A 24221-nucleotide genomic window follows, 5' to 3' on the forward strand; every position below is an offset into this window, starting at 1 on the left:
GAGTGAACAGACAGCTGTACTAAAATTGGTATGCTCACCAGACTGCTTTATGCTGCAAAATAAAGCTCAACACAAGTGGTTTGCAAAGTGTGCATATGGCTTGACACCAGCACTTAAGAAAAGCTGTTACGTTTCCTGTTAAAGACAGTTGCTTAAATTCTGTAATCTTAGATATGGAAATCTTGTACCTTGCCTGCAAGACTTGGAAAGCATCCATATGTCCATGCCTTATCTGCTCAAAAACAGTTGATGTCTTTAAAACACTGTGCTGCAATGTGATGTTCATATTACTGATGATGAAACGATGTAAACATCCAACACCCTGTCATTATTTTGTACTTCTCCAGTTTCATTCGGTGACCGTTAGAACTCTGTTTGAATGTCACTTATTGCTGCTAAATTTTGTCATTGATTTAAGGTTTAATGGTAAATATTTAAATTATTTTTTAGGGATGTTGCTGTTGATACTGTAAAGACTGGTATGGGAGGAGCTACTGGTAATAAAGGTGCAGTAGCAATTCGAATGTTGTTTCACACGTCCAGTCTTTGCTTTGTCTGCAGTCACTTTGCTGCAGGGCAATCACAAGTCAAAGAGAGAAACGAAGACTACATAGAAATAGCCCGAAAACTCAGTTTCCCAATGGTAAGCAACAATGCTGTTCAAATTCCATAATAAAAGAAAAATTAAATCCTTAAAGCCATTAGGGCAGCTGCTGAGTATGTGATACTTCAATTTTTAAAATGAGTCTAACAAAGATAATCTGTTAACAATCAAGAGCATTACTCCTAAAACTTTAATATGGTGTGCTCTGCCTTGCATCCTATAGAAATTTTAAACACAAAGTAAATATTTGCAAATTTGAACAAATTGAAAAATGTTTTCTTGAATTCTAAGCTGTAAAAAAAAAAAAAAAAAAATCCAAGCTGTGATCACTAATTATAGTTTAGATTTATAACTGTGCCTACTACCTTAGTATTAGTATCATGCCCAAATTAGCCTTCGGTAGTTTTCTGTGGGATTGTTTGAAGAGAGGGTTCCTTCCCCTTCGGCTTTCTCATATTTCAGCCGTATGAGATGGTCATATTTCAGTTTCTCTACAAGATGCTCAAACATGTATTGTCTCCACTGACAATTTCCAAGACGTAAATCAGGTTGTCTTAAATTGAAAGCAGACTAGATTGGGAAATGATATAAAGAGAGTGGGAAAAATCAAACTCCAAAAAGAGAGGTACAAAAGACTCACCTAGTTAATTATGCCCTTGGCTTTGTTACAAAATATTGTTTGACACCTATAGATCTTTCATAGCTGGAAAGTCTACAATCTAACCTGAACAGCAAAGCTGCCTTTCTCTCAGCGTATCATCTTAGTATGCCAAATGGTCCCAGGGAAGTGGCTCTTTGTTCTTCTTAAAAACCTTTTTGTGAGGCAGAGGTCAGGTTTCTCATTACAGCACCTTTTGAAACCAGAGCAGAATGATAAAATCTGTTAAAATTCAGTTCAGATAACTCTTGCATAAATGTCAGACTGTCATCTCATGAAATATTTTTTTTCTCTCATTAATGTTCTGCACATGAGACTCTCTGGTTATCATATGGTTCCATCCAGATGATCAGTATCCACAAATATGTGTATTTCACCCACCCCACCAGAAAACACCCATGCAGATAGAAATTGCATTGATTTTTAAGATTGAAAAAGATCATAAAGTATAACTCACGCATCTATATTGTGACAAAGTTCCTCCTCTACCTTGGTGGGTCTTGCGCTTATTGGCGGATTTGCTTGCCTTGGAGCTTCACAGCAGCCCTCAGTTTGGCCATTTTCATGAACCCACAGTCCAGGACAACTCCTCCTGTGTCTGACCAGGAGTTGGGAGGCTTGGGGGGAACCCGGGCCCGCCCTCTACTCCGGGTTCCAGCCCAGGGCCCTGTGGAATACAGCTGTCTAGAGTGCTTCCTGGAACAGCTGTGCAACAGCTACAACTCCCTGGGCTACTTCCCCATGGCCTCCTCCCAACACCTTCTTTATCCTCACCATAGGACCTTCCTCCTGGTGTCTGATGATGCTTGTACTCCTCAGTCCTCCAACAGTCCACATTCTCACTCTCAGCTCCTAGTGCTTCTTGCTCCCAGCTCCTCACACATGCACACCACAAACTGAAGTGAGCTCCTGTTTAAAACCCAGGTGCCCTGATTAGCCTGCCTTAATTGATTCTAGCAGCTTCTTGATTGGCTGCAGGTGTTCTAATCAGCCTGTCTTAATTGTCTCCAGAAGGTTCCTGATTGTTCTGGAACCTTCCCTGTTACCTTACCCAGGGAAGAGGGACCTACTTAGCCTGGGGCTAATATGTCTGCCTTCTATTACTCTCCTATAGCCATCTGGCCTGACCCTGTCACAATACATAGATTTCTGTCACAAGGTTGTTTTTAATTTCAACATGTATATTGTTTTTCAGGGAAGGCTCCTCTTTTCCCATGACTATATATTTTGGTGCGGCGATTTTAATTATCGTATAGATCTTCCTAATGAGGAAGTGAAGGAGTTAATTCGCCAGCAGAATTGGGATTCCCTTATTGCAGGAGATCAACTTGTCAACCAGAAAAATGCTGGACAGGTAACTCTTTAGAAAATGGTGCATTTAAGAGTCCTTTATTTTTCATACTGTAACTCTTATTAAAGCTACTTCATGGGGGTGCTTGTGCAAGATTGTTTATGTATTGCATTGTTAACTTGTCATTTTTGTCAAGTCACCAGTCTGGAATAGGGTGGAGTGGAAAAACAGTCAGTCGGACGCTTGTATTAGTTGCTCTGAAGAAATTGTTAGTAGTGCAACTACAATGACTAGCTTTGAGAATGAGATTTTTGATGTCCCTTATAAAAGAGAAACTGCATTGTCATCCTGCTAATAGTGTTTGGAGCATATTAAAGAGAAAACAGTAATGGTTATCAAATGCAGTTGTCACAGCACAGGATTTTTAAGAGAGCATAGTAAAGTCTTTTTTGGTAACACCACTGGTCGCATTCAAATTATGTAAATAGAATGAATGTATTTGCTGTCTCCTACTTCGTGACAAGAGCAAATAGACAACTGATAGCAGCCGCAAATCAAATTATGGCTTTTTTAAGGAACACAAAGATTTTAGGGGGTTTATTGTAGCAAGGCTTCTGACATCAACTTTTTTTTAGCAGGTCATAGTTAAAGGGACACTGGCAATGTAAAAATCATACTCCTGTGTGAAAGTGTTTTATCCCAATTGTTAAAGTATCAACACATACTATAGTTGAAACATTAAACACACATATTTTTTCTGTTTTTTTTTAGTTTGTGCGCTTGGCAACACTTTATTTCTAGGTAGTGTCTACTTTATTGGAGTTAGCTTTCTCTTATTTGTGTAGGTCTTTTGCACAGCAAGAGTGGAGAGAGAAACATTTTATAAAGTGTTTTTTATTCTTTAATAAAGGAATATTATAAAAACAAAAATTGCCCACCTCTGAATTTCCCTGACAAAGTAGCAGAAACTACTTAAATTGGGTTTTGTTTTGTTTTTTTTAAATTAACTAGATTTCAAGTTGATTGTGTCCCTTCAAAACAAGAAAAGCCGACAAATACTGTATTTATGAGGTCAGCCTTTGGCTAGGGGATCAAAGTTAAATTCATATCTCAGGGTTCCTCTAACGTTATTGAGACTTGCAAAACCAAGTTCAAAGTAGCAGTTGACTCAGTTCTTGCTTATGTAGCATACATTTCACCAGTGAGAGAGCTTCTCTGCCTTTTAGGGAAGTAGACTAATTGGTCTTATTTGTTATTGGGGAGAATTTCAAAAGTGCCTAAGAGATTTAGTGATGCTTAATAGGACCTATGCTCCTAAATTCTATAGGCATTCTTGACAGATTTCAAAGAAATCTCAGAATTTTCCTTTTCTTGTATGTTTGTGCGTTGATCAAGAATACAACAGTATTATCTTTTTGCACTTATTGTACTTCTGCTCTTCCGTGTCTCTTCCCTTAAGACATTAAGACATTTTTGGTTTTAGTAACTTGTTGGGAGACATTGATGGGATGCATCTTCTGTTCAGGCAAGCACCTCTCGTGTAAACATTTCTGCTTAGAAATATAGATGTTGCTATAATGGGATAGACCACTCTATGTAGATCAGTATCTAGTCCTAGTATTTGTTCACACAGAGCCAGCAAAGTGCACCACAAGGATGTGATTTGTAGAATGCGCTTAGCATGTTGTGTTCTAATTGTCCCATATAGACCCTGCTGGCGCACTCTAAAAGGTACCTAGTTCATGCTGAGGTAGTTCTGTTTCATACAGGACTACATTAATGCGAACTACATACCTTTTTAGATGGTGCCAACAGAGTCTACATGGGCAGTTAAAGCACAGCACATTAGTGGCTTTATGAATCACACAAGTCTGGTATGCTTTGCTGTGCCATATAGACAAGTTCTTAGACTATTGCTGATGCAGGATGCATTCAAAAGTTAGAATAGGAAGATGGATTCACATTCTTCTGAGAGACGTGCTTGGGCTCAGTCTTTTCCTACCATTGAAAGAAGACAGAGTTTTGATTAATTTCCTTAAGTTTTCCACAATAATTTCCCATCTTTGTCTTTTAGTATGACTCAAAATGTCTTTGTTTATGCAGATCTTTAGGGGATTTTTAGAGGGAAAGATAACTTTTGCACCTACATACAAATATGACTTGTTTTCTGATGACTATGACACCAGTGAAAAATGTCGCACGCCAGCATGGACAGATCGTATTCTTTGGAGAAGAAGAAAATGGCCATTTGACCGATCAGGTTTGCGAGTTTACTTAATTTTAATTCAATATCAATTTAAATTACTTATAGTAGCTTTCCAGCAGTATTCATAATTCCTAAAATGTTTCAGGATTACTACTGAATTCACACCAGAAAAAAGTAATTGTTCATTTTGTTAGATCATTTGAACAAGAAAGTGTATATATAGCCCTCGTTCTTCTTTATATGCCTGCCTTTGCCTTTGTTTTTGTGTGCAATGTTGTAACGTTGCATGGCAGTAGCCAGAGTTCAATATCAGTTACTGGCATTTGTGTAAAGTAAAAGAGCCTCCAATTTCCCCCATCCTGTTTTCAGTTTGGTTTAATATCTAGATTTTTATTTTTTTTTTTAGCCTGTCCATACAGTCACTCTTTTTTTTTTTTTTTTTTTTTCTTTTATGCTTATTATAGCTGAAGACCTGGATCTTCTGAATGCTAGTTTTCAGGATGAAAGTAATATCCTTTACACATGGAATCCTGGTACTTTGTTGCACTATGGAAAAGCAGAGCTGAAAACGTCTGATCATAGGTTTAAACTTTACTTTCTGTATTACTCTTAACCATTTAAAATGTAATGCTTTTGCTTTATTATTGTATTCCTCAGTCACTCTGATGTTTTCTAACTTTTCATATATATGTATGTATATTTCTTTAAGGCCTGTTGTTGCACTGATTGACATAGATATATTTGAAGTTGAGGCAGAAGAGAGACAGAAAATTTATAAGGAGGTGATTGCTGTGCAGGGACCACCTGATGGTACTGTAATGGTCTCCATCAAAAGCTCTTCACCAGAAGAAAACTATTTTGATGATATTTTGATTGATGAACTTCTTCAAAAGTTTGCAACCTATGGTGAAGTTATACTTATAAGGTTAGAACAGTTCTATTTACCATTTAAACAATACTCTTTATTATTATTTATCAACTTTCCTATAAACTTTCTGAACTGATGTTCTTAGGATGCATTTGTGTTTTTATTTACTTCATTGTTAGAATTGAGAAAATGTCTAAATTCAGTCTGTTTAAATTGTGGCCAATGATGAGAGCAATCAATATTAGTGGGTTGGTTTATTTTAAAGGGCCTTATTCCATCCTCCATCCAAAAGAGATGGGGGAAAAAAAGTAAAGCCAAAAATTGGTGGTGGGTTCTATTTCTATCCCTCCCTTAAACTTAATTTCAAAATATTAACCTTTGGAAACTAATTCCTAGATGCATTTCCCACGGAAACTTATTTGGTATCTAGTTGGCCAGTGGAGGGTGGGCCATATCATGGCTTGGGAGAGAAATGTAATCTAAATATGCGCTTAGATAGGCTCTGTGCAGGAAAACTTCCCAGCAACCAAGGGGAAATAGATGGGGACATTGGTGGGCATAGAAGGACCTGAGAGGAGAAAAGAGCTTGTGCTGAGTAACATGGAAGAAGGAAGAGAGACATGTTGTTATATTATTGCATTATGCTAAGAACAGTTCCATTCATCTTCAGTGTTCAAAGGGTTGAAAAGATACTATTTTAAAATAGGATCTAGCAAAAGTCACTAATGTAACACTGGGGACAAATGTGGTGAAAACTGATAAGTAACTAAGTCCATCTGTAGTCTCTGGGATAGGTGGCAGATGATAAAAACAGCAATTCTTACAAAACTGAATATAAGGGGAAATAGAAGATACAGAGTAGAAAAAAGTCAGTTTGTACTTTAATCTTGTTAAATAATGAGTACTCAAACAGGTCAGTTTGACTTCAAGTAGCATCTTGACAAACCTGAAGAAGGAAACCAAAATCATGGTTGTTGGCAGGGAAGTGAGACTTAAAAGATCTAGAGGAGTCCCTATATCTGACTTTTCTCTTGTCTTCTGTTTTGCTTCCTTCTTTTCGCTCCCATCCACTACCCACTGGCTGGTGGAGGGTGGATTTGTCATGTTCCCTGCTTAGTTATCTGTTGGCAACCTGGATGCATCTTTGGTGGCAACTAATTTATCAGTTGCCAAAGAAGCTGTCCAGCTTAGTAGTAATGCTTTATCAATGGAGACAGCTGAAAAGGGAAATCATGAGGCTCACATAACCTAGTCTTATGATCATTTCCTTTTGTAGCCTTACCATGTATATATTGATCTGGATACATCAGTGAATGAGGACAGACATGGATGGATTTTAAGCTGTAGGCCGCAACTTTATTAATCTCAATGCTGGGAAGGGTTGCGCACCACCCTGTCACCCAGACTTTCACATACCAGAAATTTTAAGTGGCTCTAGGGCAGCACCTAGCATGTGACCGGTAACTCCATAAACTCTTCAGCCTACCCCAGAGTGGATAAAAATACATGATTGTTTTAATTTTAAAAGATATTTTATTTAAATACACTTTTCTTTTTAAAAATAAACCTTTAAATCTGAAATTATGAAAACCTATGTTAAGACCTAAACTTACTATAATCTATTAAAATAATTTAAATTAATTAAAAAATATTATTAAGCAGAATGTGTTTGTTGCCCAACTTTTGAAGCAAGTCAAGCTACTGAACTGGTGGAAGTCATTGGATAAGCACCTGGAACCAAGAGCTAAGTCCATTTTTGACACCAGTAGCCTCTTCTGCAGGTACAAAGAGATTATTGTCTTCATTTCAGTTTATTCAGCTAGTACAGTTCAATGTCTAGTTCACTGAAAGTTGAGATAATTAGGAGTTATAAAAAGCAGGAAACCTTGTTCTTCTTCGAGTGCTTGTTCATGTCCATTCCACATTAGGTGTGCGCGCCTCCCGTGCACGAGCGTCGGAAACATTTTCGCTTAGCGGCTCCCGGTGGGGCCCCTGCGCCATGCATATATACCCCTGCCGCCCGACCACGCTCCAGTTCCTTCTTACCGTCCGTGGCGGCGTTGGAACAACCTCTCTCTCGTATGAGAGCAGTCCCTTAGCCTTTCTCATAGATAGCTGTTATCAGTGACTTAGCATACCTTTGTTGTGGACACTTAAGTGATTAGGTGCTTGGAGGCTTTCAGCACCCGCCTCGGGCCACAGGGCATGCCGCAGGCCCACAGGTTTAAGGCTTGTGCCATGTGCTGCAAGCCTATGCCAGTTCGTGACCCCCACGGCTCGTGTCTATGCTGCCTGGTTGAAGAACATCAAACTCAGCGGTGTAAGATTTGCAAGGCGTTCAAGCCAAGAACAAAGAAAGAAAGAGAGACTTTAGTTTGAAGCAATTGTTGGTGGAAGCTGCATTGTAGCCACCGGGCCCGGAGCACCTGACGTCTGCTCCGGCTTCCTCGGTGCATAGTGCCCTGGAGCTGTTGGGAGACCCGGCACCGGATAAACACCGAAAGCTGTCAGCCCCAGAGCGCCAGACTAGGCCCCAGCATGGCTCATCCTCCCTGATGCGGCCCATGGCGCAGCCAAAAGGAAGGTGTGAACGTTCCCCGCACAGGAGGCCGGTGCCTTTGAAGGCCCTGAGCACAGATAAGAGTGGGAAGGCCGCTGTCCCGCCGCTGGCACCGGTGGCTTCAGCACCACATGTCCCACCGAGCCCAGGCCTAAGAGAGCTCAGTGCAGACAATGGGCTCGGGGACTTAATGGATCAGCCCTCCACGCCTGGCACCTTTGAGGCGGCAAAGGACCTCATTCAGCCGTTGGCGACGAGCCCCCTCCTGTACAGGGAGAATCCTCCGGCACCCATCCCATGGGTGCCATCGACGGGTAAGCCGGCAATGGTGTGCTGTTCGAGGATGCCCAGGCATCGCTCCCGGAGTTGGTCCCGGTCGAGCTCCACGTCTGTGGACTCCCAGTTACCTGCGACTCAGAAGGAAGTCGCGGTACCGGGAGTGGGTTGGCTCGAGGAAGTAACGGAAGAGGGACGACGCTCTGCGGCACCGATTAGAGACTGGCACTGGGAGGAGTCGAGACAGCCCTCGCTGGAGGTCTCCCTCAGATGCCGATGCTGATCCTGGTCCTGAAAACGCCGGTGCCGTTCCCTGTCCCGGGTATATCGGTACCGGTCTCGCTCCCGTTCCGTTAGGAGCCACTCGTCGACCTCCCGCTGGCAGAGATCATCGGCACCACCGTGGCCTTCACGGTCAGCGTTGCTGCAGTCCGACGCCAACTCTGGCCGTTACAGTTACTCGCACCGTGCTCCAGACAGCAAGGACCCCTAGACGGGGTGGCACGCCCAATGGGGGCCACCAGGTCATTGGCCCTTCTGGACTCCTTGGACCTATCAACAGCGCCAGTGGGCCCTGTCCAGGGCGAGCTACTCGGTGCAGTGGTCCTGGTCCCCGCACCAATGCCCAATGATATCGGAAGCTACAGTATCCAGGCCTCCAGCATCCCCCCAGGATAAACCGGAGAGACCAGCACTGAGTCCGGTGCCGCCCCAAGGTCTCCCGCCCCGGCTCAAGCCGGAAGCCCCTCCCATGGAAGAAGGGGAGCAGGAGGACCAGCCAGAGGGTGTTGAGCAGCTGCTAATCTCTTCATCATCCCCAGATGAGGCGGTGGCGGGAACAGCGGTGTCCGGTCCTCCACCCATAGACCATAGAGCCCACCAGGACCTACTGTGTAGGGTCGCCCAGAACTTGGGGTTGCAGGCTGAGGAGACGGTTGAGCAGGAGGACCCCATTGTGGACATTTTGAGCCCCGAAGGTCCATGTAGAATGGCGCTCCCGCTCATTAAGACCATCCAATCGAATTATAAGACTATATGGCAGACCTTGGCCTCCAGTTCTCCAACGGCCAAAGGTGTGGAGTGCAAGTACTTTGCCCCATCAAAGGGCTATGAATTCTTGTTCTGCCACCCAAGTCTGTGCTCCCTGGTGGTCTCGGCGGTGAACGAAAGGGAGCGCCATGGACAACAGGCCCCGACGCCTAAGGCCAAGGAGGCAAAACACCTGGACTTTTTTGGCAGAAAGGTGTACTCGTCAGGGGGCCTTCAGTTGAGGATTGCTAACCAGCAGGCCATCCTCAACAGGCATAATTTTAACTCCTGGGCAGCAGTGGGGAAGTTTAAGGACAACCTCCCACAAGGTTCCCAACAGGAGTTTACGGTCCTGGTGGACAAGGGCAAGGCAGCAGCTAAGACCTCTCTCCAGGCCTCCCTGGATTCAGCAGACGTGGCGGCCAGAAAAATTGTGTTGGGGGTGGTCATGAGGTGCTCGGCCTGGCTGCAGGAGTCAGGCCTGCCGCCTGAGATCCAGAATACACTTCAGGACCTCCCCTTTGAAGTGTCCAGGCTCTTTTCAGACCAGACAGACACGAGGCTGCATAGCCTCAAGGACTCGAGGGCTACACTTAAGTCACTGGCTATGCACACCCCGGTGGTGCAGAGGAAGCCCTTTAAGCTGCAGCCTCCCCCTCAGCACCAGTACCAGCCTCGTCATAGGCATGAGCCTTACCGTAGGCGAGGCAGGGATAACAGGATGGCGCAATAATAACAATAATAATGCACCAGGTCAGAACCAAGGTCAGCACAAATCCTAGCCGGGCACTAAGCCAGGGTTTTGAAGGTGCACTTGAGGACAGCATACCAGACCAGTCACCGGATCCGTCCCGTTGTTTCCTGAATCTCCTGGCCCGTTTCTCCCATGCGTGGTCCAGCATTACGTCAGACCGTTGGGTCTTACGCATGGTACGGAATGGGTACTCGCTACAATTCTCTTCCCACCCTCCTTCCCCGTCCCTCCTCAGGGACCCCTCTCACAAGCATCTCCTAGAGAAGGAGGTTGGCTCACTGTTAGAGGTGGGGGCGGTAGTGACGGTGCTGCACGGCCTATGGGGGAAAGGTTTCTACTCCCGGTACTTCCTCATCCCCAAGGCCAAAGGGGGCCTTCGTCCCATTTTAGACCTGTGCGGGCTCAACAAGTTCCTGGTCAAGGCAGGGTTCCGCATGGTCTTTCTGGGCACCATCATCCCTTCCCTGGATCCGGGAGGCTGGTACGCTGCCCTCGACATGAAGGACACATACTTTCATATCGCCATCCACCCAGCACGTCGGCGGTTCCTGCACTTTACCATTGGCCAAGAACATTACCAGTTTGTGGTTCTCCCGTTCGGTCTAGCCGCGGACCCACAGGTATTCACGAAATGCATGGCGGTGATGGCGGCCTTCTTACGGAGGCAGAGGGTCCGGGTTTACCCGTACCTTGACGACCAGCTCCTGCCGGGTCGATCCAAAGCGGAAGTGCTCCATTCCTGTGCAGCAGATTCTGCTTGGCAGTAGGAAGCCATCTACCAGGGCTACCTATGTGGCCAAGTGGAAGAGGTTCTCGTGTGGGTGTGAGCCCCGACAGGTGCAGCCGTGTTAGGCCCCAGTGCAGGCCATTCTGGAGTACCTCCTGCACCTCAAGCAGCAAGGGCTAGCCCCATCCTCACTCAGAGTGTATCTGGCGGCCATCTCCACCTTCCATCTGGGGTTTTCGGGGGGCTCGGTGTTTTCCCACCCAGTGGTGGGACGGTTCCTTAAAGGATTGGAGAGGATGTTTCCGTACTCACCCCCCTCCCCCCCGTCCCTCCTTGGAACCATAATTTGGTCCTCTCTAAGCTCATGGGACCCCCATTCGAGCCCCTCGCTATGTGCTCCCTCCTCCACCTTTCCTGGAAGATGGCATTTCTGGTGGCCATTACCTTCAGCCAGAAGGGTGTCTGAGCTGAGGGCTCTCACCTCTGAGCCACCGTAGACAGTATTTCACAAGGATAAGGTGCAGCTCTGACCGCACCCCAAGTTCCTTCCTAAGGTGGTCTTGCAATTTCATTTGGGCCAGGACATTTGTCAGCTCGTGTTTTTTCCCAAAATCCCATATGGACCCAAGTCACCGCAGCCTACACACCCTGGATGTCCGTTGAGTGCTGGCGTCGATTTGGAGCGCACCAAGCCCTTTTGTAAATCCACGCAGCTGTTCGTGGCCATAGCCGAGAGGATGAAAGGCCTCCCGGTGTCGGCGCAGCAGATCTCTTCTTGGATTACAAGCTGCATTCAGGCATGCTATGAGCTTGCATGTGTTCCGGCCCCAGCGGTTATGGCTCACTCGACCAGGGCGCAAGCGACTTCCACGGCTTTCCTGGCACAAGTCCTGGTCCAAGAGATCTGCAGAGCAGCCACCTGGTCCTCGGAGCACACCTTCACGACCCACTACAAGGTCAACCAGCAGGCCAGAGAGGATGATGCAGTTGGCAGAGCGGTCCTCCGATCAGTTGTTCTGTGACTCCTACCCTCCTCCAGAGGTAAGCTTGTGATTCACCTAATGTGGAATGGACATGAACAAGCACTCAAAGAAAAAACAGTTACTTACCTTCTCATAACTGCTGTTCTTTGAGATGTGTTGTTCACGTCCATTCCACCACCGCCCTCCTATCCCTCTGTCGGAGTCGCCAGCAAGAAGGAACCGGAGGGGGTCGGGTGGCAGGGGTATATATGCATGGCATAGTGACGCCACTCAGGGGGCCCCAACAGGAGCCGCTAAGGGAAAAAATTTCTGACGCTCATGTACACGACACATGCACACCTAATGTGGAATGGACGTGAACACCACATCTCGAAGAGCAACAGTTACGAGAAGGTAAGTAACCTTTTTTTTCCTTCTTTTTCCAATCCACTAGAGATTGAGATCTACTAGTATTAAAATCTTGAACGTGACTAGAAGCAATCTGTTCAATTCACTACCTACAGATTCCTTTGTTTAATAAATCAGTTAAGTTTTCAGTACAAAAATGCAAAACTTCTTTTTTCTTCCACATTTAAGATAATTTTATTTAACTAGTTAGTTTTAAAATGACATTTTTATGAATTTTTAATAAAATTCTAATTTACATCCAAACAGCTTATAACAAATCAAGTAAAAAAATATTAATCTGTTAAAGAAATCCATCATTCACCATTTTCTAAAAATATAAGGAAGTAAAAATTAAGACTATGAATGAATTGTTAAGCTATACAACTGCTTAAATTGATATATGTATACCAAACTTAGTGTAAAGGCAATATTTAGTTGCAAAACAACTTGTTTTAATTGCCAACCAATGAGAATAGTTAATTTCTAAAGAAAGATTTAAAGTACCAATGCAAAGCATGATTAAAATCAATTATTTAAATCAGTCTCCCGCTTGCTGATTGAAATCATGATTAAAAGTGGTGATTTAAATTGCTTTGATTTAAATCCATCCACCCTGCAGCCAGGTGTAAGATTCTGCTTGCACAGATGAACCTGGATCAGAGCTTTATATAGTGAAAGTCTGGGGTGAAATCTTGGCCCCAATGAGTCAGTGGGAGTTTTGTCCTTGACCTCAATGGGGCCATGATTGTTTCTTCTGCTAAGTTCTTACGAAAGGGTGGGGGTAAATCTCACTCGTACAATAATGGTACATGGAAATACTGAAGAAAGTATATTGAAATGTGGTGAGGAGATTCCCCAATTAATATTAAATATAGTACTCCCTCCAGGCCCTACACACATTTTCTGGCTTAGTTATCAGGGTTGACCAATAGTAACCTAATGCATTACCAAAAATACAAGGGTTTTTTTTTTCCCCAAGCTTGATCTTATCAGAATCAGCAGCCCTACCTACCACCCACCCACCTCAATAGGGGGAAAACTTGATGGGAATGGTGGTGATTGGGAAAGCCCCAATAGAAGGGGGGAGGGAGAGAAGAGAACACATGTTGGGGGGAAGGGGTTGCAGGAAAATGCAGGGGTGACCCCTCTTTCCCCTTTCATTAATTTAAACCCTAGCCTAGGCCATGTGGGGCCTCTTCTTGCTGTTTTAGCAGCCCCACCCCCACTCCTCGTAACTGTAGTTTTGGAACTGTGTTCTGCAAGTGCTGTGGGTCTTCCCATTTTGGGGTTCAGGAGGGAATTTTTTCTTCTCTTGGGGCCAAATCGGCAGAGGCCTTGTGAGTTTATTCACCTTCCTCCCAGCATCATGGAAGCACAGTTAAGTAGTTTTAGTAATAATATGTGGTAGGGATCTCAGTTCATCACAACTTTCAGTTGGATCCATTGTAATTAAAGGCTAAAAGGGATCATTCCAACATTTTTTTACTTCTGGGATTTTGCTGATGGGCCTTGTGCCCATGGGATGGGGGGGAGACCTGGTGGCTTTCAAATGCCAGCATCCCCCTTTGGAACCTCTGTCCCCCTTATAGGGTGAGGGGGGAGAAGGATGTTAAAAGGATTCAAAGGAGTGAGCTGAGTCCTAGGGCCAGGATGGTGTCCCCATTAGATTTGCCAAATTTCTACTTACACAAAACCGAATACCCTCACCCCCCTCCTGCCCGGCCCCTTCTCCAAGGCCCTGTCATGCCTCCCATTCACTCCATCCCTCTGTTGCTCACTCTCCTCACCCTCACTCACTCACCCATTTTCACTGGGCTGGCTCAGGGGGCTGGGGTGCTGGCTCCGGGGTAGGGCCAGAAATGAGGAGTTCAGAGTGAGGGAGGGATTCCAGGCTGAGGCAGTGGATTGGGATGCGAGAGGGGTGAGGTCAGGGATGGGGGGTTTGGGGTGCAGGAGGGTGCTCTGGGCTGGGATCAAGGGGTTTGGAGGGTGGAAGGGGGTGAGGGTTCCAGCTGGGGGTGCGGGCTCTGGGGTAAGGCTAGGAATGAGGGTTGGGGTACAGGAGGGTGCTCCGGGCTGGGATCGAGGGGTTCAGAGGGCAGGCGGAGGAATCGGGGCTGGGCCCAGGTTGGGGTGCAGGCTGTGGGCGATATTTACCTCAAGCAGCTCCCAGAAGCAGCCTCTGCGCCGCATGGCTCCTGGGAAGTCCCAGCCACCATGTCCCCGCTCCGGCTCCTACGCGGAGACATGGCCAGGTGGCTCTGGACGCTGCACTGTCCACAGGTGCACCCCTGCAGCTCCCATTGGCCAATGGGAGATGTGGGGGCAGCGCTTGGGGCAGGGGCAGTGTGTGAACAGCTGCCGGAGGGGGGACGTGGCGGCTGCTTCCCAGGAGCCACACGACGTAGAGGCTAGCAGGGAACCTGCTAGCCCCTCTGTGCAGCGCCATCAACTGGACAGTCAGCGGCCCGGTCAGCACTTCTGACCAGAGCTGCCGGGATCCCTTTTCAACTGCATGTTCCAGTTGAAAACCGCACACCTGGTCACCCTAGTCTCCATTGAAATCACAGGGAGTAGCTTGTAGGACCAGAACTGTAGTAAGATCCTGCAAAGTGTTGAGAGCCCTTCCATTAATCCAGTAGGAGGAGTGGAGGGAAGTCAACAACTTGCAGGTTCAAGCCCTCCCTCCCTTCTTATAGGTTCTTATTTGTTCTCACATGCCATAAAGCCCAAGACATATGTAAGGAAAAGGCTTTGATAATGAGTTGATAGTAAAATCAAACTCTCTCTATAAAATAAAAATAAAGCAAAGAAAATTGCATCTAATATATTGTACTCATACAGACAGATAATACGATTTAAATATGCCACAATATGATTTAACTTTGAGTACTTTAGGCAGATATCTAATAATGTGCCACTATGTTTCCTAAGAGGGAAATAATAATTGTACTGTATGATTTTCATTTTTACTGTGTTTTGTCTTCTGGTTTATAGTAATGACAGATTATGGAAACTATGAACTAAATCAGTAGGCTTATTTTTAAAATGGAAAATTTTAATTTATTTTTACCTTGATTTTTTTTATTGCTTCATTTAGAAAGGTTTATAAGATAGTCAATAGATGATAGATAACAAAGTTGTTCAATCATATTTTGTCATTTCAACATTTGTCAATGTACTTTGAAGGTTTGTAGAAGACAAAATGTGGGTAACATTTTTGGAAGGAAGCTCTGCTTTGAGTGCTCTGAACCTGAATGGTACTGAGGTAAAGTACAAATTACTGAAATTATCTGTAGTGTGCTTAAATGTAATTCTTTAAGTACGATGTGGTTTTCAGCTGCTATACCAGTTGTAAAAGCGCCTATATCTAAGTAGATCCCAGGCCAAATGGATGAGATACTTTGGCTTGTGACAGAGGAGGTCAGACTAGATGATCATTTAGATCCCTCTGGCCTTAAAATCTATGGTATCTTCACTTCTATTATTTTTTTTCTGCAAATGAGCTCACTTTTTTATAGTTATAAGAATGCAAAAAAGAATGAGCTTTTTTTTAACTGGTTTATGATACTTTTCATTGTGATTATTTGCCTAAAAAACAAACAAGTGTCGTGAGACTACAGTGTGGACTAGGTTCTCATTTTTATGGTAGAGTATATTATTAATCCAAAATTTAGCACTCCTGTGCATAGGTGTTGGAACTAGGTGTTCAGGGGGTGCTACAGTACCCCTTGGCTTGAAGTGGTTTCCATTATATACAGGGTTTACAGTTTGGTTCAATGGCTCTCAGCACTCCCACTATGCAAATTGTTCCAGCACCCCTGCTCCCGTGGGGCAATCCTGACCCTATTGAAGTTGTTGGGAATTTTGCCATTGATTTCACTGGGACGAGGATTTCACTTGTGGTACATAGTAACATCTATGCAGGTTTGTAATTGGCTAGATCCCTAATAAGACTTTGATCTTGTAATGTGATCTTCGCAGGTAGACTCTTAGACCTTTTGAAGTCACTGAGTCTCCACACAGGGAGTAGGAGTTCAATTAATGGGTCGGACTGCAGGATTGAATCCTAACATTGTGTCAGTACATATTACAGAATTGTCATGATTTGCTTAGCTCATAAGTAAGGCTGACTGTCATGACAAAAAAGGGAAAATAATGCTTTTGTCAGAGTAAAGAATGCAAAAGTCATTTTAATTTTTTTTAAATGCACACAATAGTTTTACATTTATTTTTCATTAGAAAAGTATTATGTAGTTGTAATTAATAGTTAAAAAGCAAGTGAAGATGTCAAAAAAGAAACAAATGGGTCAAAACTCTTGGAACACACTTGCTGTGTAGAAGGAAGATTAGAATGAAAAAGATCATGCCTTTTCATAAAAAGCTCCCAAAAATCATTGTTTTGTCACAAAAATCCTGAAAAACATAGAACCTTGTTCATAATATTCTGTATAGCAGATTGTACTTTCTGTGGGTTTTTTTTTTTTAATTTAGATCCGTGATTTTTAGTGCTTAGTTTTTAATTTTTGTACTTTGCATGTGTCTCTTTTTTTAATCATGTGGAAATTCAGGTTTTAGGAAGGATCATAAACATTAACTTGAAAAACTCAGACTGGATCAGAAGTTTGGAAGAGGAGATGAATCTAGAGAAGATGGTTGGATTGCCTTCATCAACCAGCTCCACTTTGCTTTGTGAAGATGCTGAGGTTTCTGCAGACTATGATATGGAAGGTCTGTTGAATCAAATTAACTTCTTTACATCCTAGATATATTACTTAATTAAATCTATATATCTCTTAAACAATTTATTTTAACTTTATGCCAAACAATCCAAAAACGATAAATTTAAAAATCAGACACTCTCCAGCAACATATGCAGAGTTTGCAGAGCAACGTTAGTTTTGGTTTCAGTTTGCGCTGTATCTGTGCTGGTGGCTTTGATAAATTTGCCACCATTTTTTTTCTAGATTTCCTGGGTATCGTTCAGAGGCATAGGAGGCACTGGGAATAAAAGCTGAGGTTTTCAAATGGTTTTAGTTAGGGTTATCGATTAATCGCAGTTAACTGATGTGATTAACTCAAATTAATTGCAATTAAAAATTAATCACTATTAAAATTGCATTCTTAAACAGTAGAATACCAACTGACATTTATTAAATATTTTTGGATGTTTTTCTACATTTTCAAATATATTAATTTCTATTACAACACAGAATACAAAGTGTACAGTGTTCACTTTATATTATTTTTATTACAAATATTTGCACTGTAAAAATGATAAAAGAAATAGTATTTTCCAATTCACCTCATACAAGTACTGTAGTGCGATCTCTTTATCGTGAAAGTATAACTTAGAAATCTAGATTTTTTTTTTTGTTACATAACTGCACTCAAAAACAAAACAATGTAAAACTTTAGGGTCTATGAGGCCACTCAGTCCTACTTCTTGTTCAGCCAATTGCTAAGACAAACAAGTTTGTTTACATTTACGGGAGATACTGCTGCCTGCTTATTTACATTGTCACTTGAAAGTGAGAACAGGCATTCACATGGCACTTTTGTAGTTGGAGTTGCAAAGTATTTACGTGTCAGATATGCTAAACATTCATATATCCCTTCATGCTTCAGCCACCGTACCAGAGGACATTCTTCCATGCTGATGATGCTTAAAATAATGCGTTAGTTAAAAGAGCTACAGCACTCAACCCAAGGTTTAAGAATCTGAAGTGCTGTCCAAAATCTGAGAGGGATGAGGTGTGGAGCATGCTTTCAGAAGTCTTGAAAAAGCAACACTCAGATGCAGAAACTACAGAACCTGAACCACCAAACAAGAAAAACAACCTTCTGCTGGTGGCATCTGACTCAGATGATGAAAATGAACATGCGTCGGTCCGCTCTGCTTTGGATAGTTATCAAGCAGAACCCGTCATCAGCATGGATGCATGTCCTCGAATGGTGGTTGAAGCATGAAGGGACATATGAATCTTTAGCATATCTGGCACGTAAATGTCTTTTGAAAGTATGCAACCATTCACTGGAACACATGCAAAATCACATACTGGTTCCAGTTCAGTTAAATGTTTTAACTGGTTTTCCTCCTTTCCTATAGCTTTGATAAAATGTGAAAAGGATGAATTTTGTTTAAAACTGTTTAATGGTGGACCGCGATTAGATTATGTAAACACCATTGACACCTTTGGGTCCATTTATTCCATCTACATTAATACAACCTGCCTCATGGGAGATCATCATCCCATCATTACGTCCAAAGCCAAAGATCCCCACAGAAGATCTGTGGCACACTTTGGCTGTTTGAAGAGCACTAAAGATGTCTTTCAGGTACACAGAATTGACAAGAATATTGGGCTCCTTGTTCATCTGTTTTCATCCAAAGTGCTAAGGACTCAGAGTATCCAAACTATCCCTAGCCGGATGGATCCAGTGCTCTTGTTCCAGATGGAATCAAGGCACACGCCACAAAATCTGTGGTGACTTCACGGGGAAGGGTGTGTCGCAGCACATAACTGCCTCTGGAAATAGGAGGGGAATAGTCCGTCTGTAGCAGTACCTTCCACAATTCTGATAGCAGAAAGAAAATGCTTAGGTTAAAGATTTACCAGTCCTCAATACAGAAGATTTTACTTTCCGAGTCATACCAAATTACACTTCATTTAACATCACATGGTCCCTTTAACAGGAAAAACACCGTAAATAATAATGCCCCACAACTACCTCAGAATCCCTCACTCACCCTTCTATGAAACATCTTAAAGGATAGATGATCCTTAAAGCAAGTTATAAAGATTAAAAAAAAATCCAGGTCTTGACAAGCCAAGGAGGTAATGGGGTCAAGGACTTCTAACTGAGAATGCTCTGTCTGGTGTTTCCTCGTTTAAAACTACTTAACTGTTGATTTAAGCACCTTGGCAGATTGCAGTTGCTGCAGTATCACACGTGGTTCTGTGCCCAAACTATTTACAGCTTTATAGATTAAAAATACCATCTTAAATTCTACCTTGAAATTAATGAAGAACAAGTGCAGATCTCTGAGTACTGGTATGAATTCTCTGCATGAAGCACTGTTGTGTAAGTAGACAGCTGTGTTTTACACTATTTAAGTGTCCTAATTACTGTAAAGTTCTATGCAGAACATACTATTGAAAAGATTCATACACTTCAAAAAGAAAAAAAAAAGTTTAAGACCTCAGACACCTGTTGCAATATCCCACAGGGACATGAAGGCACTCTAAAGTCTATCATAAATGATGGAAGGAGTGAAGGGACCTATGTTATCTAGCAATACCTTCAGAACAAAAAAATCATAGCTATATAGTTTTTTCCCCTTATCTTTGGCGTATGACTAATATATCTGGTGAAAATATTTCCCAGAATTCAGCAAGCTTTTCTCATTCCCAGCTCGGCTTTTTCTCATTCCCAGCTGATTTGATATATTTTTCTGAGTGGGAATTATTCATTTGTTTTGGGACATGGGCTCCTATTTTTAGTAACCTTTGGGTTATAGAATTACTTATTCCCCAGTTAGATAGATGTTTCACAATTAGCTTCTAGGTCCTTTAAGTACATACTTAAAGATTTCTTCAATAGAAATTTAATTATTTGCGTTTTATGAGCAGAACCTGGTCTTCTCTGGTGGCCATCTGAAAGGATAGGCTTTGTATACAATCAAGATTTTAGATAGTGTGATTTTCCTTTTGTACTTGGCATTTTCAATATGCGCAGAGTTTGAGTATTTCCAGCTGCTCTTGAAACGTAGGATTTTTATGATTTCATTGTGAAAAGTAGACATCACAATAAATAACTTCCATGCCTGGAGACAGTGTGGATGGGACAAACATTTGTAGATCCCTTTTACTTTATAAACTTTTTTCTGTTTTTGTAGGTGATATTGATGACTATAGTACTGAAGTGGAAGAAATTTTTCCTCAACATCTACAGCCAGGTACAAGTTCTAGTCTTCGAACCTCACCAGGCTCTTCACCTCGTTCCAGTCCCTGCCAGTCACCCACATTGTCAGATGGACCACTACCCACCCTTCCAGTGAGACCAAGTCGAGCACCTACAAGAACTCCTGGACCACCTATATCCTCAAAATGTATGTATTATATTACATAAGTCAGACAACTACATCTCATTCTAGTTACCTACAATTTGACCTTGAAGAATACAGTAAATATTAAACTAGTTAATAGGTGTTTTATCAGGGTTACATATTATTCAAGGTCAAATTGTAGGTAACTAGAATAAGTGAAGTAATCTGTTTTATACCTCCAGTGAATAACCCTGTGACATGGTGTATCAATATATTCCTCATTTATTTTAACCACACTGATAAGATAAGTGTTTCTCAAATGCAGCCACAGCCTCCTAGCTGTCATTGAGGGACAGCAAAGCAGCAGCTCCTCCCCCAGGGCTGCCTGCAGGGGTTGGTCCCTACCCTCTTCCAGAGCCACAGACACTGTAGGAGCAGGCAACCAGTGTGAGTTCCCCACCTTCCTGAGTGCAGTGGGGCTCAGGGTTCAGGCATCTGCCCTGGGATGGTGGGCTGTAGGCTCGGTCCCCCTGCTTCAGGGTTTTAGGTTCCATCCCTGGACTCACCCCCTGCCATCACCTCAACCCCCGCTGTCTCCTCTGCCCCCCCCCCCCAACCTCATCATCTGGGACTTAATTTGTCCCCCAGCATGCCAGAGCTGACTAAGTCTGCTGTGAAAAGTGATATTAACAAATATACAAATACCACTTTTCACAGTAGCAGACTTACTAACTAGCAATCTTAAAATTAAAATAATAATAATAATAATCAAAACATGCAGAGCACCTTATTTTTGTTTCTATTCTGTTTAGGTCCAGGAAAGCATAGAGATAACTGTACATTATTTTTATTACTGAATCTGCAAAAAAAACCCTATATAAATAAATTACGATGATTTGGGACATGTATATGTGCATATTTATTTTTTTTCCTAAAGTTAATTAAGTTACTTTAGGAAAAATTCTCAGAGCAGCCACCAGCAAGAGTTGGTGGCAGCACTCTGAGGCCGCCAAAAAATATGTTGAGAACCCCTGGATTAGATACACCTCAATTTAGTGAAAAGTGGATTTATACCAGTATAAGGCAAGATTGTTGCATGACTAACTTCAGCTTGTAGGAGAAAGAGCTTTGTGTATATGATTTTCAGTTTAAACAGCTTTGTCTTAGTGATAAGAATGGGAATAGGGAACTGTAATGATATTTTGGCACTTTAAAAAACATTGCCACACCAATTCATTTTTAAACTCTTTCTTTGTGTCACTGTAATGGGAAGTAGTTTTACAGTGATCATGCTTATCTGACAGAACACCCTCCAAATTTCCCTTTCTTAAAGGAAATAAGCAAATAAATAAAGCCTGGGTTGAAATAGAATGGAAATGTATTTGATGAAATGTGGTTTATAAGAATCTTTAAGGTACCCAGAAAATACTTAATGATCAAACTTTTTGGCAGATATCATTCCTAATCAACATGTGAATTAATTCACACTCTCATCAAAGTCCATTCCTCTTATTCTTGCTCCCTGGAAAATTCAATGCCACATGACAATGCAACACGACCACAGTGTGTATATCCACAGTTGGTGGTATTGACAGAAACATTTACAAAAAACTTTTCAATTGAAAATCTTTAGCACTTCACTTGATATTTTTTTTAACAAGGTCATTAAATATATGCTGATTTTCTTGATCAGGTTCTCCAGTTGATTTTCAACCAATTACACAACAGAAAGAGTCTACTCAGAGCTTAGAGCCTAAACGTCTTCCTCCCCCTCGCCCAGTGGCTCCACCTACACGGCCTGCTCCACCACAGAGACCACCCCCACCATCAGGTAATGTAGTGATGTATACCACACAATGGACGATCTTTTGATGTACAGTTTTATTTAAGTCTGTTTGATTTTATTTATTTATTTATTTATTTTGGCCAGGTGACTTACTGACTTTTTCTTTACAAAATGTATTCGATCCATTTAACTAATTTTAAAAATTGAATTTTTTGACTAGATTTTACATATCACAGCTACTTTTTATGATTACTTTTTAATACACAATTGTGCTAATTTTTTTGAGTTAGGAATATCGGCTTCCTATGGATGTTTGTATTTAACATTTTCATTATCTACGGCATTTTAATGTTTCTTAAGAACTAGTTCTTAATCTTTTGATTTTACTAATTTAATTCAGATGTTAATGATATTCCTGTTAACTTTTGAGTAAGTACAGATTGCATATGTATGTTTAATATGGTAAAGCTAATCACTTTAGGGAAAAGTATATTTAGATAAATTGGAAGTGTAAGCAGTAGAGCATTAAGAGAAACTGGATGTTGAGAGACCATATATGAGCCATGTAACAACTAACCAAAGTGACTCTTGATGCTTGTAACTTTCTCATTCTTTTTTCTCCCCTTTTTTTATACTGATGCTTTTTCTTTAATGCTGCGTACATTTCTTATACTATAAGGGGGTAGGAGTCCTGCACCTGCTAGAAAAGAATTTGGAGGTAATAATTTAATTTGGTTTTCAAACATGACTAATAAATAGCACAACTTCTATGGCTATTAATATAACAGTATATTTATCCTGAGAATATTTAATCTGATGCTTCCCAAAGGCAGAAGTTGATGATGTGTTGTGGCATATATTCAGTTACTTCAAAAAAGAATTCCTTTAAAAAGCAATATATCTTTTTTTCTGAGAGCCCGTAAACTCTATCCTCTCTCTAGAATTACAGTTTAATCTTAGTGGGCAGTAAGTTCTGGACAGCAGCTACTACTACTTGATGAGTAAATAAGGAGCATGAAAATATTTTTCAACAGTTATTGACATGCCATAGTCCTGTCAGTTAAAACTGGTCGTGATCTTCAGAATTTAAACTTAGTCAATATGCACAACACACTTTTAAAAAAATAAAAGCTGTCTTAACTTTAGACTAGCTTTTTTTTTCTCCATGAGGAACGTTGTAAAAAGGAGGATTGTGGTCAACTGATAGTCATGCAGGCAGGTAGTAACATTTCACAGATTAAGACTAGTTCATCCACAATACCTTCTTTTCGTGGTTTAAGGTAGAAAAACCAGTAGAGAAAATTATTTACTTTTATATTATTTGAAAAAATTTACTGTAAAAAACAAAGTTAAATGGAAATTAAAAGAAACAGTTACAAGAGTGAAATGCATGCAAACTGCATGAAAACTAAAAAAAAAAAAAGCAAAACATTATAGAGGCTCAAACTAAATGTATACCCCAAATGAGAAAGGGGGGGGGAGGGGAAAGTACGAGGGCCAAAAAAAGGCACCATAGCTAAATAACTGACTGAAAGAGGCAGAGAGAGTGAGAGAAATCTTTTAAAATTTGGAAGTCACATCTTACTGAGGAAAATAGAAAGGAGTATAAACTCTTGCAAGTCAAGTGTAAAAATATAATTAGGCAGGCCAAAAAAGAATTTGAAGAGCAACTAGCAAAAGACACACAAACTAACAGCAAAATATTTGTAAGTAGATCAGATGCAGGCCTGCCAAGCGATCGGTGAGGCCACTGGATGATCAAGGTGCTAAAGGAGCACTTAAGGTAGCAAAGCCGTTGCAGAGAAGCTAAATTAATTCTTTGCATTGGTCTTCACTGCAGAGGATGTGAGGGAGATTCCCACACCTGAGCCATTCTTTTTTGGTAACAAAAAGGGAACTGTCCCAGATTGAGACGTCAATAGACGAGGTTTTGGTACAAATGGATAAATTAAACAGTAATAAGTCACCAGGACCAGATGGTATTCACCCAAGAGCTCTGAAGGAACTAAAATATGAAATTGCAAAGCTACTAACTGTGGTAT

At 41.9% G+C, this 24221-nt stretch overlaps 1 protein-coding gene across 8 annotated transcripts in view; it reads left to right on the forward strand.

Moving 5' to 3' along the window:
- Positions 1 to 24221, forward strand: part of SYNJ1 (synaptojanin 1) — a 105956-nt gene that overhangs the window by 49456 nt on the left and 32279 nt on the right. For 4 of the 8 annotated variants that reach the window (XM_077819263.1, XM_077819277.1, XM_077819269.1 and 1 more), the window contains 10 exons: positions 451 to 643; positions 2458 to 2616; positions 4657 to 4813; positions 5224 to 5341; positions 5469 to 5684; positions 15533 to 15611; positions 16915 to 17074; positions 20244 to 20456; positions 22087 to 22224; positions 22859 to 22897. In XM_077819263.1, coding sequence (XP_077675389.1) covers positions 451 to 643; positions 2458 to 2616; positions 4657 to 4813; positions 5224 to 5341; positions 5469 to 5684; positions 15533 to 15611; positions 16915 to 17074; positions 20244 to 20456; positions 22087 to 22224; positions 22859 to 22897 — 1472 coding nt within the window. The remainder of the gene's footprint in view (positions 1 to 450; positions 644 to 2457; positions 2617 to 4656; positions 4814 to 5223; positions 5342 to 5468; positions 5685 to 15532; positions 15612 to 16914; positions 17075 to 20243; positions 20457 to 22086; positions 22225 to 22858; positions 22898 to 24221) is intronic. The other 4 variants (XM_077819286.1, XM_077819296.1, XM_077819304.1 and 1 more) reach the window with 1 other exon arrangement.

Source organism: Eretmochelys imbricata, chromosome 1 (genome assembly GCF_965152235.1).
Source record: "Eretmochelys imbricata isolate rEreImb1 chromosome 1, rEreImb1.hap1, whole genome shotgun sequence".
NCBI classification, from domain to species: domain Eukaryota; kingdom Metazoa; phylum Chordata; order Testudines; family Cheloniidae; genus Eretmochelys; species Eretmochelys imbricata.